This window comes from Manacus candei, unplaced genomic scaffold (genome assembly GCF_025592945.1).
Source record: "Manacus candei isolate 608988 ecotype Guabito, Panama unplaced genomic scaffold, ASM2559294v1 h1tg000014l, whole genome shotgun sequence".
In the NCBI taxonomy this organism is placed as follows: domain Eukaryota; kingdom Metazoa; phylum Chordata; class Aves; order Passeriformes; family Pipridae; genus Manacus; species Manacus candei.
In genome coordinates, this window is record NW_026138062.1 from 15,938,626 (window position 1) to 15,959,556 (window position 20,931).

The following is a 20,931-nucleotide window of genomic DNA, read 5'->3' on the forward strand; positions in this document are numbered from 1 at the left end:
CCCATTCTGTGTTTCTGTGAAGCCACCTCGTGTAATCGCTTTTGTAAACTGCATCCTAATTTATTACACTGGTTCTAATCAACCTGTTCCTGTCCTATCCACTGGAAATCTGTTCTGGAGCGTAGTGCTTTAATAGCAAGATTACTTTTTTTTGTGATTTCCAGTTTTCTGTTAATCAAATTTGAGTTAGATGAGATTCCTGATAAACTTGTTACCCTCCATTTTTCTTATTTTTCTTTTCTATACCTGTAATCAATGTTACCAAGTGCTCCATTAGGATATAAAAGTATATGATCATTTACATAAACCAAAATTATCATAACTCCAACAGTTTTCAACATTATTGTCATACTGAGTCCAAACCACAGCACTGCACCAGCTACTAAGAAGGAAATGAGCTCTATCACAGCTGAAAGCAGTACGGTAGGGAAGAAAGAAAAGTCATTCTAGGAGAGTAAGAAAGTGAGATTGCCATGATGAATACTTCCCTGGAGTGTTATAATTTAAACCTGGAAAATTGTCCTTCTGCTATCTACATGAGAAGGGTTGCATTCCTGCTGTGTAAACAGCACGATTTAAAATGCAGGGGGAAGCTCATATTTTCCATACTTGGGAAGTGCTGAGGGTAAATCTTATACAAGTAACAGCAAAACAAGACAATCACCAGAGTCAGTAAAAGTGTGTATTCACACTATACAATACTACACCATTTTGACAGTTTGCACTGTGACTCTATATTTTTACTACTTTTAGCCTTTTCAGTCCAAAATGCATCTGGATGATTCACAGTGAGTATCTGTTTTGCTATTTCCTTGAAATTGTGCTGAAAACCCTTCCAGTGGCAAATATATCAGTCTGGGCCTATTCAAGTGACAGAAGACAAACATTCCAGTTTTTTTAGGTCCCAAAGTGTGCTCCCTCATTCTATTAACTTTATTTTGGGAAGGTAAATAATAATTAAAAAAGACACTCCTCTCTCCCCGCCCTCCCCCCCCCAAAAAAAGTGGAATAATGAACAACAAGAAAATTGTTTTCCAGGCTGCTAGAGGTCTATTTTTCCTAGATACCATGCCAGGAAGAAAATGTTATGCATGCACTGAGGCTTAACACTGAGAAGTTCCAGGATTCGTAGGATACAGGGTCTTCCAGAGCAGTGTTGGAAGATTGTTTTAATCAGGGCAAGCAAGATGTCCTCATCCATCTTGCAAGTTGTATATTTTTTGTGTACAGGTTTAGGCTTCTTGAATCTTCTTAGATGTGAAAAAGAGTGTGCAGGATGTGTAAGACAAGATCCTTCAGGAATAGAGGAAACAAAAATTAATCATACTGACTGCTTGAAAGTTTTAGCCAGTTTATTGTGATAAACTGGCATATCAGCAAATATCTATGAACAACTGATTCGGAACTACACTTAGATCATGAAATCCCACAATACCACATTGAATTAGACTACAGTATGGCTAATTCTGTGGCCTTGTATCCTAAGAGCAAATTATTTTTATTTTTAAAAATTAATTTAAAAGTTACAAGTAAAATATTTAGATTGTGGAAGTGTAACTTAGTTATCTAGAAGTCTCTATTAAGATTTCAATATGCTGTGTGAGCTGGTGTCCATAGCCACAGGCTCTTCTATCCTCAACCTGCTATCTGCTCTCCCCAAAAAGCAGCACTTCCTGGTCTCTCTTCCCACTGACAAAGTTCAGAGGAGCATACACATATACATATGATTTCTTTCCACTATCTTTTGAACACTCTAGCCTTTATATCCCTTCTGTAATGGTGACATCGGGCTGGCATCTGATGCTGGAAGAAACATATAGCTCTTTGGATTACGTAGGTCAGATGGAACTCACTCTCAGATAACATCTGAGATTTGCCTAGAGATTCAGGTTCCTAGATAGAATCTGGGATTTGGCTAGAGAACCAGACCATAAGCATATTAATAAATACTGGTCCTTTGTCTAATTGGAGTTCAGGAACCTGAAAAGCCCATTCTCCTTAGGAAAGAAGTTACACAATAGGACAGGAGGTGTAGTCTTGTGTGATACACAGTAGATATGGAAAACTGAGCATAAAAACAAGAGGATTGAATTCAATGTAACACACTGAAAAAGTTTGAGACTTGACCAAAATCAAAATTTGCTTCTATGTCTTTAGAACTTTAGGAAGTATACCATATGATTTAGATTGGAAATCAGAGTCACTATTTATTAATTTATTTAAATGTTCTCATGAAAACTTAGTGTCTAAACTAAAAGCTGTTTGGGTTTAAAATATTTATGAACATTAGTTATGTACTAATTAAGTGAAAGCCTAGTATCTGGATATCTTTTTTTTTCAGCATTAGTTTATGTGGTTTTCATTTTTGTATTGGTAAGGCCACAGCATCAAAATCACAAAAATGTAAAATATTTTAAATAAGACCCTTGCATCCAGAACAAAAAAAACAACTAAGCATTTTACTTCCATGGCAACTCTGATGTAACAGGTTCTAAATAGCACTCTCAGAACATGACATTGTTTTTCAACATATGAAATTATTTAATATTTTTCAGGTTCTTCCTTACAACTGATACATGCTGATTAGTGAAATCAATGACGTAAACATCAATGAGAACTAACTTTTGCAAGATAATTTAATTCCATGTGAAATAGTGATCATTACAAGTCAAGATTAAAAGAAAACAACCCTAATTCATTTGTATTAGTGACATTTTTATAAAGATACATGCTATTAAATTTCATTTGGTAATAGTTTATTATGTTCCTATGATGCACAATCTATTAGATACTCAACTGCTTGCTTATCTACCTTTAAATATAGATATGTTTTGTTTATGTAGCTTTACTGTTCTAATACTTCATAGTCATTTAATTCTAACCCTGTGTACAACTGAAAAGGTTTAAAAGTGAAACAGCTCAATCATGGAAATGCTATAACCCCAAAGCAATGGTTATTGCATTGTCATTTTTGTGAAAGTGGAAGAGCGATCAAGTGACACATAACTTTCTTCAAGCAGGTTCAGCGACTTTCATACTTTCTATTGTAAGTTACCTTTTCTGAATTAAAACCAAAAATCCACTACTCCATTTAATTAAAACATTACAACTTTTGCTGAAGAGAAAGGCTAAGTGAATGACTCATGCAGAAGAGGCATTAGTTACAGCCTAGTTGATCTTATGAGATTTATGGGTCAGTGAAGACCAGATCTACAAAGCTTCTTGAGTATCAGAGTCAAAAATTACAGGTCCTGAAAACTCGTCCCACACTGTCACATAACCTAGGGCATACTTTAACATTTAGCACCCTTACTCTTGTAATTATTTATCAGCCCATGAGGACTTAAGCATTCCTGAAAGCATTTCACTAGAGCAGGATGAGAGGAAATGGCCTCAAGTTGTGTCACAGGAGGTTGACATTGGATATTAGGAAAAATTTCTTTACTGAAAGAATGATCAAGCATTGGAACAGTCTACCCAGGAAAGTGGTGGAATAACCATCCCTGGAAGTGTTCAAAAAACATCTAAATGTGGTACTTAGGGACATGGTTTAGTCGTGAAGATGGCTGTGTTAGGTTAATAGTTGAACTCAATGATCCTAGGTCTTTTCTAGCCTTAATGACTGTATGATTCTATAACTGTGCAGCTCAATTCCTATCTTGCACCATAATTAAGATTTATTTAATTTATCCTGAAAATTGTAATGAGTAGACCACAGACATCTGTTGAATCCTGTTCCCTAAAGTGCAAAAATGAAGACTAGTCACATTAAAAAAAAAAAAGGTGGATATTTTTCCACAATAAGCATAGGAGAAATTATTTCTGTTATTATAAAACAGCAAGGCATTGAAATATGCTTTGCTGCTCCAAAAGAAATTAACCTCAAGAAATTAAAGTGTTATCTAGCAAGTTTTAAGCATTCAGTAGTCAATTTAGGAAATGCTAAGGACTTAAAGGAGAGAGTTTTTAGCTCTGAAGATCAAGAACCGGGATTTTATTGCTGCTATTTACGTATTTTATATATATATATATATATATGAATATACCATATACATGTGTGTACATATATATATATATATATATATATATATATATATATATATATACACGGAAGTTATATGATTATGTAAAGAATTTTTATTAAATGTAATTTTCTACAATACTCATTCCTAAGTAATATGAAATTAGAGTAAGTCCACATCTTTGGAAGAAGAGATTTGAGCTTGCATATTTTGTCTAAAAACTTTATTAATTCTACTTTCAGTCAATGGTCAATTAGTACAGAGACTGGAATAAGTTATTTTTAAGCATATATACAAATAAAAATGATAAAAAATCTTAATAAAATCTAAAATTATTATTCTGAAGTTAGAGCTCCTTCTTTGAGTGTTATTAAAGTTGTGTGAGTTCTTTAAGTTTGTTTCACCATCACAATGCTTCTCTATGATATTAGGTCTTTGTGTTAATATGCTATTGCAAAGTTTGATGTTGGTTCCTATTAAGAAGTAGAGTAATATTTTTTTCATAATGAAATTTAATGTCAGTTTAACCAGGTTTAATTAAACTTTGGCTTATAAATCATTTTTTTGAGAAGTGCAATGAAATTTTCTGAGTTTTATGGCTTTTTAATTAAAATTAATTAAGCCAACTTGTGGTTAAGTGCCTGCAAACTAGTTCCCTTACATTTCCAAGCTATTGCGCAATGTTCTAGTCACACAATTTATCAGGAGTTAGTGGATTAAAACACCATTAAATAAAAATCTATTTTTTTAGGGACATATTGACGTTTAATCAAATAATTTAAAAAAGAACTGACTCATGTTTTAACCCAATTATCTCTTACGTTAAGATAATTTAAGAGCGTGGTTAATAACAGTCCATGACCACATGAACACCTTTGATTGTCTTTGTGTCAGCATCCTACTTTGCGTATATATGTAAAGTTAAAAAGTAACTCATTGAAAGTTATATTTTACATATGAAAGTATTTACATTCGTAGTAATAAGCATAATTTTCGGCTTTATCTAATTTATTCTATCTGCACTTATGTGTTTCATCTGTAATTACATTACATATTTCAAAGAACTTCTGTCTGTCATGATTTTGTCATGTCTATGTCTTCATTATTAATCTCTGCTACCTTATGTAAAATAATATGCAGTTAATTTTTAATAAATTCGTTTAAGCAGTAAATTTCAAAAAATATGAAGTTGGAGAATCGAAATAGGAATTTCCTTCTATCGCATGGGATGGAGGAGGACAGCATGTGACACACTAGAGCCAGAGTATAATTCTGATCTTATAAATCTTGCACCTTTTTTTCCTGCATTTGTTATAATGGCCCAGACCCAAACAAGCAATTACAGACAGCATCGATTTGGATTTTTATATGCTAAGAACTGAATCAAGCGGGTGTAGCAGTCGAAGTATCCACTTCCCTGAGTTTTGATGTTCTTACACTTCATGACTGAAGTTTTGGCATTCCTTCCCTGCTTCTTGTCTTACTCTCACAAAGTCTATCCAAAATAGCATGAAATTCATTATTATCTTTTATCTGTTAGATGCTATAACTTACTGCTCCTTTTATTACTTTTTGATTTTTTTTGGTTTATATAAAAAATAAGGGTTTTTTTTCATGTACCTCCAGTCTACAACTACTTCACATTCATCTCAAAATTGTCTATGAATCAAGAATTTTTAATTTCTCCACGGAGATTAGGCACTTTAAAAAAAAATGTTTGGAGAAAATACCCTGCAAAACTGTGATTCTATTTTGTCCTGTTAATGTAGAGTACGTAGTTCAGAGAGTGCTTAATTCAATCCTTAGGATTCAGTCAACCAATTGAATTTTTTTTGTTTAGTTTATAAGTTTTATGTAACTTATATAGTTTATTTTTTTTTCTATCAACCAAGAAAAGGTTAATTTTTTGCAGTAGCCTGGAGGGTGCATAGCTAAGGAACAATGGTTATTCTGTACCACCTCAGGTCATTGCTGGGGGCAGGGCAAAGGGAAGGGGTTCCATCAGTCACGTGAATGAGGTGGAGGGAGCTGTCCAGTATTGTCTATTGTCGGGGGGGGGGGGGGGGGGGGGGGGGGGGGGGGAGGGGGGAGGGGGGAAGTTCCTTTCTTGTATCCTCTCTCATTAGTATTGTTGCTGTCACTGTTCATTTTCTTACCTCATTGCTGATTCCAGTAAATTGTTCTTATTTCAACCCCTGAACTTCGCCTTTTGTACCTCCAGCTCTCCTCTTCAGCCTGCCCCAAGGAGCGGGGAGAGGGGAAAGGCAGGGGAGTGAGAGAGCAGCAAGTGGTTTGGAGAGTCTTGATGGGAGCACTGAACTGCTGAGTACCATTTCTAAACCATGATGGTATTATAAATTTTAATACTGTGAGACCTTAGTTGTTGTATACATTTTGAATGTTAACTGGATGTTAACAATCTGTTCTAAACAAGTTCAAGAAATAATGCTAAGTTCAGGTGTTGATCTTCCTCTCAGCCTTGTCATGTATATAAACTGACATCATCTGGATATTGATAATATAACTGTATATGACTGACAAGTTTTTTAAGAAATAGATCAGACAGTGAAAAAACACAGGAAAATGTAGTATGTCCATATAAAGATTTACAATATATTGAATATGTTGAATTACAACTGAGTTTATAAAAATTTCAAACAATAGCCTTTACTAGTTCTGACAATTCTTAATTACAATATTACCATATAGTCTTCATATTTTTCTCTGAATATATTTATATATGAATTGCGACTACAGCTGTTGAACTCATCCATGGTTTGTTTTTTTCATGAGCTGTAAGAATATGGCACAGCATACCCATGTTCATGTATGGCAGATACAGGCTAATTCCATGGTCTTATTAGCTTTAGCATCTGTTTTTTCTTTTCTGAAATATTACTGAATTACTGAATCTGAACTACTTTCTTCTTCTCAGGAGAATATAATGGAAGTTATAAGAAATCAAGAATTTTTACTTCTACCAGCTGAAGAGCTGCATAAACTTCTTGCTAGTGATGATGTGAATGTTCCTGATGAAGAGACCATTTTCCATGCCTTAATGATGTGGGTGAAGTATGATATGCAGAGGCGATGCAACGACCTAAGTATGCTACTTGCTTATATCAGATTACCACTCCTTCCACCTCAGGTACTTTTTACAGTTATGTAATAATAATAATAAAACCAACATTGTTATTGTGTTATTGTGAAAACTGGCATCAGTTTTTGTAATCTGCAATACTCTAATACTCTGTGTGTTTAAGAGAAAACCTGTTCAGAATTAGAAAAAATTATTGATAACCCTTAACCCGGAGTGATCTCAGTAAATTTGAGGAATGGACCAACAGATATGCAAGAAGGGCAGAACTGTGAAACTGAAGAGGAGCAACAGCAGATTTCATAGCATGCTAAGAATGATAGACAGAATAGCAAATATTCTCAGAAAAAAAACAACCAAACAAAAAAAAATAATCAAACACATGGGGCTTATGATGGATACCAGGCTGAGTATGAGTCAACAGTATGAATGAGGAAAACTGTATATTGTTCTACAGCAGGAAAAATTCTGTCAGCAAACCATATGAAGTTATTATTCACATAATACCTGGTGCTGCTAAGTCTGCACCTGAAATATTGTTTCCAGTTTTGCACTCCACAATTCAGAAGGCATAGGAACAAATTGGAAAAGGTCCAGAGATGGGCTACCAAGATGGTATATCAGCTAGGAAAGGAGAAGCTGAAGAAATGGTCTGGTGAAGGGGAGGCTAAATGATGACCAAATAGCAACTTAAGACTTGAAGGGAAGGTCATGGAACCAAATCTTGAGAGCACCACAAAATGTAAGAAGAGGCAAACAGCCCAACTTGTAGCATGGACAGTTCAGGTTGGACATTGGCTTAAGGGGAATCACTTGGAATGCAGTGAACAAATGAAGATGTTTTTTCAAAGTCTAAGTGATCTTCTTCATTGAAGGTTTTCCTGAATTCCTAAATCCAGTATTGGCACTAGCCCTGATTTGAGTGAGAAGTTTATCTAGTTGGCCACTGAGGTCCTTTAGATCTCCCTTCCTATGAATGCTTCCATGAATCTGTGATTCAGGTTTTGTATCTATGTATGTGTGTAAGGTATGTAATGGTCTCATTCTTATCTAGGTTCCCTTTCTCATGAAAGGCTGGACCAGAAGATCTTTCAGTCACTTCCAATCTGTGCTGTTTTGTAGTTCTATGATTCTATGGTTCTGTGGTTTCACGTTATATAAAGTATCTGTTGAAACAACTTAGAGGCGAGATTTCAAACTGCTTTTATATTCATAAGCTTTAAACCTGCTACAGATTCTAAATATATGACTCACAAATTTAGCTGCGTTCATCCAATCAATAGGGATTTTACTACATCTAGACATGCCTTACTTTGCTTACCCCTGAACTGCTATTTGCATGTAAACCAGTGATCCCAAAATTACCAAGATGAGTGTTTTAGCTTTTTATCCATAATGTTAAAGGCAATTGCCTGTATAATTGTTGTTTCACATGATTGACACTTACCTATACACTCCTAAAACAGTTGTGTTAACTTAACCTGAAAATTAATTCCATTGTGTATCTTTCAGAAAATTTCTCTATCATTTTCATTGCACTGAGAAATAACTGAAGAGCTCTCTGGAAAGAAGCCAGGTCAAAATTAGCAGCTAATGATTGAACCTTTGAGAAAAAAAAAATTGAGTTCCTTACTTTTGAATTCACTAAAAAAGATGAAGTCATAGTCTACAAGTATTATTAACAGTTTGGAAAGATTGTACTGAGATCCTCTTAAAATGAATGTTTAAATTTATAGCCTGAGTTTTCATGATACCTCATTTCAGTCTCCAGGTGCTGTAATTATGTTGGCAATGTAGTCAGACTTAAGTAGTACGATATCAAACAATGTAATTCATAATTCAATAACAGAATTATCAGAAGCTAAGCAGTATTAACATGTTAAAAGGAAAGTATCATGAAGATGAAAATGAAATAATAGAACCTGACGCGTTACTATAGAACTTTTTTACTCCTTTCATTTACCTGAAACAATCTGCTAAACTTAAACAGTTTATGTTTCTTCATTCAAGTCAAACTAAGAAAGATTGGTGGCTTGACCAATATAAGAAATCATTTCACATTTAGTCACTTCCTTTCAATAGGCATTGCAGATATTTTGTGTTGGTCCATACAGAAAACATATCTTAATTTATGCTTATTTCACTTTCCTTGACTTACTGACACTAGTTTGTCTAATGCAGCTCAAGATGTCACCTGTCTTCTTTGAGACACGGGCACAGTGCTGGCTCCTGTTCTGACAAGCTACTTTCCAGCTGGGTGTCCCCCAGCCTATATTAGTGCATGAATGTACATACATATACACATGGACATAAACATATACATTTATTTCATTCTTTTATAGTAGAATGTTCTTATAATCCTTTTCCTTAAATATGAAATTCCACAGTTGTGGACAGATATATTCATTAAGGTCTGATTAGAATAGCTAAAGGTGTTCCCACCTAGCTCCCTGATGCCATGTGATATAGTGATTACTGTCCCCACACCTCAGGGAGCAAAACAGTTCATTTAAACCCTCACTAATTCTACACAGACAAAAGTCTAACCCTGTCTGCACTTGAAGCTAAAACATTAACTTCTGACCATGAACGCAAAGAGTATAGAGAAGTTTATATCTATTGAGCTGTATTTTCCTTATCTTTCTCTCTACCTTTTCCAAAACAGAATAGTTTCTTCTGTGTTTGTATTTCCTATTCCCTGACTCAAGCTGTATCTGGAAACATTCAGTGCAATTCATCAGCATGTTTGAGCCTCTGCCTATTTTGATTACTAAGGATGTAATCACATTTATTAAGATGAAAAGCTGGTTTCTGCTGTTTGCCTATACACAGTGTGATGTATCTGTTAATGTTGAGCCTACAGCATGAGCCAAAAATGTATGCATCTTCTATTGGGCAAAACATTATTTCATGGTGTTTTTTAAGAGTGTAAGAAGTTGCTAATGACACTTGGGCTGCTGAAGGAATTTACAAGCAAAAGTTAGAAGTTAACATATGATACAGAGTACCTAGAATAGCATGACAGTAAAGAGTGAGGATGTTACACTTTAGGTTTCAGTGTTTCTCAGCAAAGATGTGCATGATATAAAGACCACAAATATTTCCTTGTAGAAATGTTTGAGTTAAAGATAACTTGTACTCCACCAGAGTGCTATGTTTATAATGGCCATTCTTTGCAACTGTTTGTAACAGCAGATCACTGGTTAACTGGGAAACTTTAAAATAGCATAAGGTAAAGCATAGGTGTTACTGCCTTTTCCTCTGCAACACTTTAAATGATATCACTTTCAGAGGCTTTGCGAATCACATCAGTAGAATAATGCATAGTCTTTGAGTACTGTGACTGTGACTCAGATTCAGTAAATCTAATATAGGCATCTAAATTAGATTTCTTGCCCAGGAGCAGAAACAATGCAGTCCTTATAAAATGAAGTACTTAAATGCCCTGTAACTCACTGGAGAGAAAGTGAATGGGTCCACATGGGTCCTGTTCTTATTTATACAGAGATGCTGTAGGTAACCTGTAGGAAATGCTAAGCCTCTAAATCCCCTTAGAATGCACACATTACATCTGACTGTACATGAATTTAAAAGTGTATATGAATTTGCATGTACTAATGGTGTAGAAGCCCTTTAAATCCTAGCTTGGATAACTGACATTATGAGGCAAACTTATAAATTCCTTCTCCAGCTCAGGTAGCATTTGGCAAAGAGGTACTGCCAAAAAAAAAAGCAAATTAACCAGGCAGTTGTCATCGAACTCTGACCTCTTCAATATATATTGAGCTAGATGAAACAACTGAAAGTTCCTTTGCTTAGCAAAAATGGAGGGAATCATTCTATGTCAATCAATCTTTAAATTTCTTCTTCAGAGCAGTGTGATTGATAATACGAAATGAGAAGCTTTTTCTAGAAGCTCTAACCACCTCTAGCATCACTAAAGAAGTGCAGCTTATAAGAATTTGCACCTGACTAGAGTTCTAAGCTTTTTAGAGTTCTTCCCTACTGGTCTGAGGTAAATGCGAAGTATGTGCGTATATTCAGTCACACTCTACAACATTTTGTGAATTCTTTCAATCATTTCTGGATGAACTACATACCAGGAGATTATAACTTGAATCTGAAAAGACTAAAGGTATGATACAGCTTCTTATTCACCTTTGTGTTTCCACATCAGCTGGATTCCTAACCTCCCACTATAGGCAATGAAGATCTAGTGCACTTTCCAACACATAGGAACAAACCTGTGTGCTGATTTAAGAGGTTCCATGATCATGTTTTCTGGGTCCCAGCAGATTATCTGGAAGCATTCCTTCATAAATCCAGTGCCATGTTTATTGGCCCTGTGTGGGTTCTTAGATGCCATGTGGCATGTCAAATGGTGCTAAATGCTTAGTTTTGTGCAAGTGGATTAAGCAATTACTCAATTTGAATGTCAGCCTCTATCAGAATAATATAAATTTGGGAATGTGAGGAAGTTTGACAGTATTTTTAAAGTAATATATATGTTTATTTAAATAAAATAAAAATTAATTAAATTCTCAGTCCATAAAAATGACATTTCAGAGAAGCTTCTAGGATGATCTCCATATTCCTCTATTAACTTATCATTGTAGGGGAAATTTAGGCCCAAAATTTCTGTTGCCTATGAAGTGACAATTAGTTGAGTATGGTCAATACAAACAAGTTAATCTGTTATTTCTCTACTTTTCTTAGATAGATCATACAGTAAAGCTAATTTATTCACTTTTTTTGTAGCAGCTTCTCTGCCTGTGGATGTAGCTTGTCAGAGGATACTTTACCTGAACAAAGATATGATAGTTCAGTGCAGTGTGCAAATACAATCCAAAGGGGTTTGTTTTGTTGTTTGTTTTTTTTATCTTCTAGCTAATTCTAAAATTGTCCAGAAGTCTTGTCAATATGGCTAGCGTTTGTTGTGTAGATAAGTGACATGTGAGCATTTGTAAACAGTGAAAATGATAACCATTCAAGACAGTTATGTGTGATATTCATTTCCAAATGCATTTGTCTATCAGTAAAGCTTAGTGAATACCAGTAAATATCAGTAAAGTATCACTAAATGCTTTGAAGCTGTCACGGGGTGCTGTTCAAATAAAAAGTTGTGACAACATAATTCTATAATACCATTTATCTGACACACAGGCAACTTACCTGACTTTTTATTGAGTGTCTCATGATATACTGGGCATATGGTTTGCTGCTAAATATTTTTGGGGTATTTTTATATAGTGGAAGAATGTATTTTCACTAGTAAATCACTATTGGAAGTGATCATAAAATACTTGTGGAATGATAATGATGCATAAAAAATACAAACCTTGTCTCTCTTTAATTGTGCCTCCACAGGTCATGCAAATATAACTTATTGAATGTAGTGAAGGCAAAGATCAATCGTTGCTCTCAACAATTGTTAACAATGGGTAACTTTAAAAGCATAAACCATTATTGTTGTTGATTTCGTTGAAATCTGTTATTTTAAGCAAAGAAGGAAAGAAAAAGGGAGGTCTAAGACATGGGTTGGACTTACCCTCCATAATATTATGTCTCTTTTTTGCACTGTAGTGCTGTGTTTTGCATTCTTCCTTCTCCCTTAAATTGATGCAGCATAATAGGAAAGCACAGAATAAGAAACATTTTCTTTTCTATTTCTAGTTGAGCCATCAACATTTTGGAGATTATGTATGTCCTTAAAGAATTCTTCATATTGGTAACATTTAAACTTGAAATACTATCTGGAAAAGGTGCTTAAACAGACAGTTCCCCTTCTTTGTGAGTTTTTCCTGTCCATCCTTTTTGCCTACTCCTAGGACGTGAAGATTATGTTTGAATAAGGAGAACATCATTTATGGGGGGAAAAAGCTTCTTTTATGTTTTATTTCTTTGTATTTATTCTCTTATAAGAGTTTTATGAAAGTAACATGAATTTTGGTAAATTACAGCTAGCTGCAGATAATAGGTAATTGCAGTTAAAAATAAAAAGCCAGTAATTTCCAGTAATTTTTAAATGTAGACTATTAGTTTCTATCGGCTGAATAACATTTGTGTTCTATTTGTTAGCATCTTTCATGCTTTTACCTAATCTTCTATTTGATTTATCACTTTCAGAGAAAAAAAATAGAATTTTATTCAGAAGCGCTTCAAATAAAGACATCTACCTTTAAACCAAAGGAGACCAGACAATAAAAACATTTTGTCAAAGACCTTGTCTTTGTTGGTTGGGGCATTTTTTATATTTTCTCTTTTTTTTAATGTGATTTTCTTTTTGTTCAACTTCCTTTTGAATGCAATTTGACCACTAGAACTTTTCTTATTTCTTAAGAAGTATTTTAACACTAATGCAAAATGTATATTGTTCTCAGAATTATGATCTTAATTTTTTATCTCGAGAAGTAGAGAAGAAAGAATTCCAAGGTACTCTAAGACATATTCATCCCACCTAACTTTATCTAAACAAATACTAAATAATTAATAAATAAAAACTAAATAAATAATTACTACATAATTACTTTAAGAAGGGACTGTTTTCCTAAACTGAATAACATTTGAATCATTAATACATCAGGATGATAAGTAAATTGGTCAACTTAGTACAAGTTTCAAAGATAGACCCAGTAGTACTGGTAGTTCAACAAAAGTCAGTATGCGTGACAAAAAAATATGGGCATATTAAGAAATTAAGTTAAAGTTTGAACAGCGTCATAGAAGAAGACAAGGGTCCACTTATGGAAAATAATACTGAAGATTTTAATAAATGGTCTCCATAAATCATAAGCTTTGGGGAAGAGTTAATGTGAAAGTGATTTCAACACCACAGTTTAATTACTTGCTACAGATGCTACCAATGAATATTCCAATTTCATTGCTTAGTTTATTCAAGGGGGGTGGTGAAGTCAGCTTCTTCATTTCTGTATCAAATGTACAGCCTCAGAGAATGTGTGTGTAAATGGTTGCTTGTTTCTCTAATATATTTATTAGGGTAATGTAATGACAGGTTAAGAAAAACAAATTTCAACTATGCTGTATTCTTTTTGGTCTGGGTTGGGTTTTGTACTCTGATGTGAGGGGAGAATAGGGAGGACTCAGGATTATAACTGAAGGGTAGAAAGCAAGTTTAAAATTTCTTTTGAATATGAAGTTATAATGTGTGTGCAAAAAGGAGAAATTGCAAATCAATTAAATACTGACAAATTTCTTCTGGCAGTGACTATGATCACCAAAACTTAGTAGATGTAAGAATTCAGTTTTTAGACAGAAAACCCAATTAATTTTTTTTTCAAAATCCCAGTCCAAGACCATTCACTATTACTGCCATGTGACTGATCTATTTGCCATATATTATCACCTGCATGCATACACAGATCACAGACTTGCAGTCACAATAAAAAAAGTCTGAGGTGTCTAAGCAGTAAATCCTAATGTAGATTTTCGTAATAGAAATGATTAAGCCGTATGTTGCAAGGAGGAACTGGTCTAGAGTTTCTTAAAGATGCTTAAGTCTGATGCATCTTATTGCTGGGAAGAAAGTAATCTTACTATGAGAATATAGAAATCTGAGGGATTTAGTATAGCCTTTCTTCTTGCATTAGTTGAGCAGCTGGCTTGACTAACACCTTATGAATAATTTAGTCCAGAAGCAACAAAAATGCTGAATTTCATGTACTGAATATTTGTGTTACTACAGAAAAGTGCCTGGAAATCTCTGAGATAAAACAACTTTACTGAAACCATTAATTAAGCATGAATAACAAAAAAAGAATTCCAAAGAGATCCAGAATGTTCAATGAGCTGAAAGAAGATGATAGAAAACAAAGCAAAATAAGACATGCTAAATTTGGGAAGTTATTAATTGCAGATATTTTTCATTATTTTATTTCTAAGACAATATATGGAAATGGTTGTTTTAAAAGCAAGTAAAAACTCAAAATTATAAATTAGATATAAAGTTTTTAAAAAATTTCAATTTAAGGCCCCTCATTGCAAGTTAGGTGAGTAAAGCAGATGATTATGTTGGATTTAGCTCAATTCATTCAACTCCTAGCAAAACAAAAAAGGTCTTTAAGTAATATTGCTAAGGTTCATATGGACAAAATGAGTTTAGAAATGGAGTTTGAACTTTAGCTCCATACATGATCAATTTGAGACCTTGTGGTCTCTATGTTTAAGGGTCCCAAAAAAGTTAACAACTTTTCTATTAATTTTTTAAAATTAAAGACAAGAGTGAAGGAATGTTTAAGTATTTTCATTTACTTTAGGTAAAAATCTATTTGTAAATCCAGATTTGTATAAGAATGACACTGTTGGTAATACCTTAATATATCCTCAAAGTGCAAAAATTGGTGGAAAATTATTTTATGACTGCTATACATTATACTTTCAAAATATAGTAATTTAAAAGAAAAAGTTAAAAGAATTTGTAAATATATTTGTCGTAAATTCATAATTATATGATTCTTGAAGTGGTACGTTCTGTTATGCAAAGTTAAGTTAATTTTGTGTGTACAAAGCTGGCCCAATTTTCAAATTCATATATAATTTCCAATGTATTTTTGAGAACTATTCTAAATCTTAATTTGAATTTTTAAAGTTTTTTAATTTATTCTTGTTCTCTGATTATAAATCTTAAATATACTAATAATGTATGCTTAATCAATAGTCCCAAATACTTTCTCACACAAACAGTGCCAACATGCTGTTGTTGTCTTTCCTATTTTCTTAGGATTTTTTCATGAATGCTTCATTTTGTATGTATAAAATTAAAATTTGTTTTGTATTTTTCTTTATTTGAAAATATTACTGATGACTGAAATATCTTACTGATTTTACTTGAAATACTTAATAGTATTACTAGTGGAAACCATTTAAATTTCTAATGCAGGAATGTAAATTAATATCATGCATTGTCAAGAAAGGTATAATGGTCTCTTAACTTAAATCTGTTCCTTTCAAGAATAGATGTTAAGCAGAAAATTTACTTAATGTTACAAGAGCAAATATTAAAGTGATATTGAAAGAAGACATATTTTAATTCCATTCCCTAGTACCTTTCTGTAATTAATTTCATAATTATCTTTTATTTTTATCTTGAACAAAGGAAGAAAATTAATTTAGAGCTAACCCATAGTATTGGAGAATTCTGGATTCTGATATAATTTTATCCACCTTTACAAGCATGTAAGCCCCTTCACACAAAAACTATGCAGTATGGAGGTTTAAGATTTGAAAAGCGGGTGTTGTGGTTTAACCCTAGCCAGCACTCAGCCCTACACAGCTGCTTGCTCACCCCCTGCCCCTAGTGGGGTGAGGGAGAGAATCAGAAAGAAAAGTAAACATGAGAAAAATCATGGGTTGAGATAAAGACAGTTAATAAGTGAAGCAAAAGCTGTGTGCATAAGCAGTACAAGGAATTGAACACCAAGCAGGTGTTCAGCCATCTACAGGAAACAGGAAGGGTGATTTGGAAAAACCAACGCCATCACTCTGAATGTCCCCCCATTCTCCTTCTTCTCACAGCTTTTTATGCTGAGCAAGACACCATATGGTATGGAATATCCCTTTGGTCAGTTCACATCAGCTGTCCTGGCTGTGTCCTCTCCCAGCTTCTTGTGCACTCCCAGCCTCTTTGCTGGTGGGGTGGGGTGAGAGGCAGAAAAGGGCTTGACTATGTGTAAGCACTGCTCTGCAACAGCTAAAACAACCTTGTGTTATCAACCCTGTTTTCAGCACAAATCCAAAACTCAGGCCCATACTAGCTACTGTGAAGAAATATAACTCTATCCCAGTCAAAACCAGCAAACTGGTCAGAAAACAGACTGTCAATTTTCAACTGAAATAAGAAAAATAATAAAAAGTATGAAGAAATGGGATATATTTTCTGCAGATAAAAAAAAAGCCCTTTAATTCAGAAGATACGATATTGAATGCCTAATCATGTATCTTTTTAAACCCCACAGAGAGTGTTTGAATGTAAGCCTTTGTTTCTGTATGTATGTCAGGGAGTCAAATAATTAAACTGAATCTGCTTGTAATGCCTCATAGGTAATCACCAAAAATGTGAAAAACTTATATGGCCTCTTGAAAAATTTGTGAAGACTAACTGGTAATTGGTTAACTAAAAATTACTTGATGTAGCATACTTCCCAGTAATAAGCACTAAGTGTGAGTTTTCTCTGTCCATATTGTATTCATTTTCAGAATTTTCAGTATGATTTTCCTACCATACTTTGTGACACTATGTAGATAAAATGATTTAGGATAAAACTTGATATAGTCAGCTTTGGGAATCAACTCAAATGTGTTAAATCTAGATTCAAAAGACTCTGCATCAAAAATAAAATTTATTTGAACCCACCCTTTAATGTGTTCCTGAAAAAAGGCAACACCCTTTTTTCGCGGTGTTTCTCAACCTTATGGGACCTTCATTTAAAACAAAAAACCAAACCACACCGAAACAAACAAAAAAAAAAACCAAAACACACCAAACAAACACAAAACCAAACCAAAACAAAACCAAAACAGAACAAAAAAAAAATGAGAAAAACCAGGAAAAAAAAAGAAAAAGTAAGCTTACATCACTTCTAGGGGGAAAAAAGTGCTTTATTACCTAGATGGTGAAAAGGAACATTCTTTTCTACCTGTTTTAACAAGATTTATAATGATATAAAATCACAGTTTAAGTGAAACCTATTATTCCCAATTTAAACCTAGTTAGTGAGATTAGCATTTAAATTATCTGTCATCAATTTTATTTCAGTTTTTAGTAGTGGCTGATGTCTATTCAATTCCTGTAGACTAAACTAAAGATATTATTCATGTCAACCAAGATTTTAATCTGAGAAAGCATAGATATATTCATTCAGGAAGAATCTTGAATTATTGATTCATGACCAAATTTATTCATACAGAAGTTGATCTGCTTGGTATGCTGTTGATAATAGTAGCTCAGTATACTGTTGTTTCTACTTATAAACCCTACATTAATTGGGTTATTATAAAGTTTGTTTTCAAGATGTTCTTGGAAAAAGAAATAACAAAACTATTTACAATCACTACATAATTGCCCTGAAAAACATACATCTCCAAAATCAATTTACTATGAAACATGTAAATGGCAGTTGTTGATCTATTACCAGTTGCAGAACAGTTCCGCTCTCTCAAGGAATTCTGCATAATTTTTTAAAAAAATCATAGAGTTACAGCATGGTTTCAATTGGATGTGACCTTAAATATCATCTACTTTCAACTCCCCTGCCATGGGCAGAGATGTCACCAGCTAGACCAGGTTGCTCAAAGTCCCATCCAGCCTGACCCTGAACACTGCCAGGGATGACCTGTTCCAGTGTCTCACAATGAAACAAAAAAAATTAAATTACTTAACTCTCTATTATCTTTATCCCATAAGTTCAAAACTTTTTAAGTAAGAAACTTAAACATTATTAAACAATAGTCTTTATAACAAGATCATTTTTATCCAATAGAAGTAGCTCAGAATTTATTTGTTTCATAAAAAAAGAAGTAGCACTTTGTGGGGGATTTTTTTTTCCTTCATGTTTGCAGTGGAGCACAAATAACCTAACTGATATTTCTTAAAATGGGTATATTTATATTTAGTTCTAATCAGAATAGCAATTAATTAAGTTGAAATCTTCAGTTACAATAGTATTACAGGCATTTCTTGCAATTGTATTACAGACAGAAAACACAAAGTGTCAAAAATTTATTCCTTTCATCACATTAGGCAACTGAAATGCTTGCATTCATATGCCAACATTATGATGTAGGAATAATGACCTCTACCAGCTTTAGACAGATAAAAAATTCTTCTAATTGGAGCTCTGTCCATAGAAACACAGTGTTTCCTAACAGCTAGAGCAGCGTAAGCATGGTAGGACTTTGAAAGTATAACTAATCTTATAGAAAGTTTCAAATTAGTAGTTTTATACTTTCCAGAAATTCCTATGAACCCTTTATTTGCTTTTCATTTTAATCTGTACAAAGAGCAATCATGACCTTACCTTTCAGAAGTCTCTATCCTTTCCTGGTAGCTGCATTACTGTGATCATCAACAGTAACCAGCCATAACAAATCTGTACATGGAACAAGACTCATAAAAGGACAATGATGGCTAATCAAATATCTCTCTTGAAAACTATTCAATGTGTAAACTTTCAGATTTTTCTTTCATATGGTAATGTGTTTCTCTGACTCAAGGTTGTCAAATGACTTCAGATGTGTTTTGGATCAAGAAAGAGACTTATGGGCTTTGTTAAATGAAATGTGCCATAAAAATCCACATTTCATTAATTCACAATTCATTTAAAGGACTTTAAACTTTTTGTTCTTCTCTTACAATTATTAATGCTATTAAGATAATTCTAATCCTCTGTTCCACATGACATTGGCATGTAAGTTTCCAAGGGCACGGGACTCTTTAAGGTTTTTCACAGGGAGAATGCATCTAGATACTGGGATGGTTTTTAGAGAACTGAAAGATGCTTTCTGTCTGTGATAAAATTAGTGATTGGGTATGAAATTTAATACTAATCAGGGTATGGAATAATTATATGTTCTTAAGGACTATTCAAGACTATAAATCATAATAGATACAATGGGGAGATAGAGACCACATAACGCGTAATTTGCAATGATGCTGTCCCTCTTTTGGCAGCAATTATCTGTTGGATTACAGATTAAAAATTTTACATGTGCTTATTCTTTAACTTTGGCATGCAGGGAGTACTTTCTCAGTTTATTTTATTGCCCTGATATCTGTCCTGGAGGAAATACCCATGTTTTTCATTTAGTGGTAGGAATCCAATGGTGTTTCATCATCTCCCCTTTTGGATAATTACTGTGTCTGAGGCACATACCAGGGTGGTGGAATTTGAGGTTTAGTTCATCCTGACTGAGTGAATATTGTCACACCTCGCACTTTTCACAAAGTAGAAAGCTCTATCTAAATAACCACGAATCGTTCAGTGTCTCTTCAGAAGTATGAGGTTACTATGAAAGTTTTTCTCTAGTAGTGGCTAAATTTCATCCTACATGACACATACTCAACAGGGTAGAAAAGGACCCATCCTATTTCTCAGGTGATCGGTTATGTAGAATAAGTGAGATTTTGCTTAATATCATTCGAATCAACTATTCAAATCACCTCAATAACTGGAAATCACTTTCATAACAGCAGGCTGGAGGAGATCTGTCAGGAAGCAGTAAATGCAGAGATGCTCCCCAAGGAAGGAAGGTGGGAGCTGAGAATAACAGCAAGGCAGGCAGCAATCAGTGAAGTCTCATGGTGCACCCACTGTCAGTCAGCGTACCAAAACTCCTTCTTTTGAGCTCATTAGACTTGACTTTCGTTTTGGCAGTACTTGAGTACTTTACACTCCAGATCTCCAACTGACTATGCTTCACTGAGTTGAAACATGCCAGATCTCTGCAGCATGGAGTTGAAAGTAATTTGGAAGTACATCTGAGAAAGCACTTGTTCAGGGTTTTAGCTAGGAAAAATGAGAAACACGATGACACAAAGTTACAAAAAATTCTCAGGATGTTGCTAGTCTGAGAAGTTCTAGCAACGCTAAAATTAACTATGCTGGAGTAGCATTGATATGAATCTTCTGAGAAGTGACAGCTCTGTGAATTTCCACATGTTACAAAACCCAGCAATCTTCATTTAATGTTAGATACAATTCTCTTTTAATGAAGCATGTCATAGCCATGGAAAAGCTAGCTGAATATAATATAGTTTTCAGGGAAGTATCCTTATTAACTGAATTTCCTGATCAAATG

At 34.0% G+C, this 20,931-nt stretch overlaps 1 protein-coding gene across 3 annotated transcripts in view; it reads left to right on the top strand.

The window, feature by feature from the left end:
* The window catches only part of KLHL1 (kelch like family member 1), a 205,344-nt gene that overhangs the window by 117,560 nt on the left and 66,853 nt on the right, over positions 1-20,931 (top strand). For all 3 annotated transcript variants that reach the window (XM_051780455.1, XM_051780454.1, XM_051780456.1), the window contains one exon: positions 6,958-7,170. In XM_051780455.1, the coding sequence (XP_051636415.1) occupies positions 6,958-7,170 (213 nt within the window). The remainder of the gene's footprint in view (positions 1-6,957; positions 7,171-20,931) is intronic.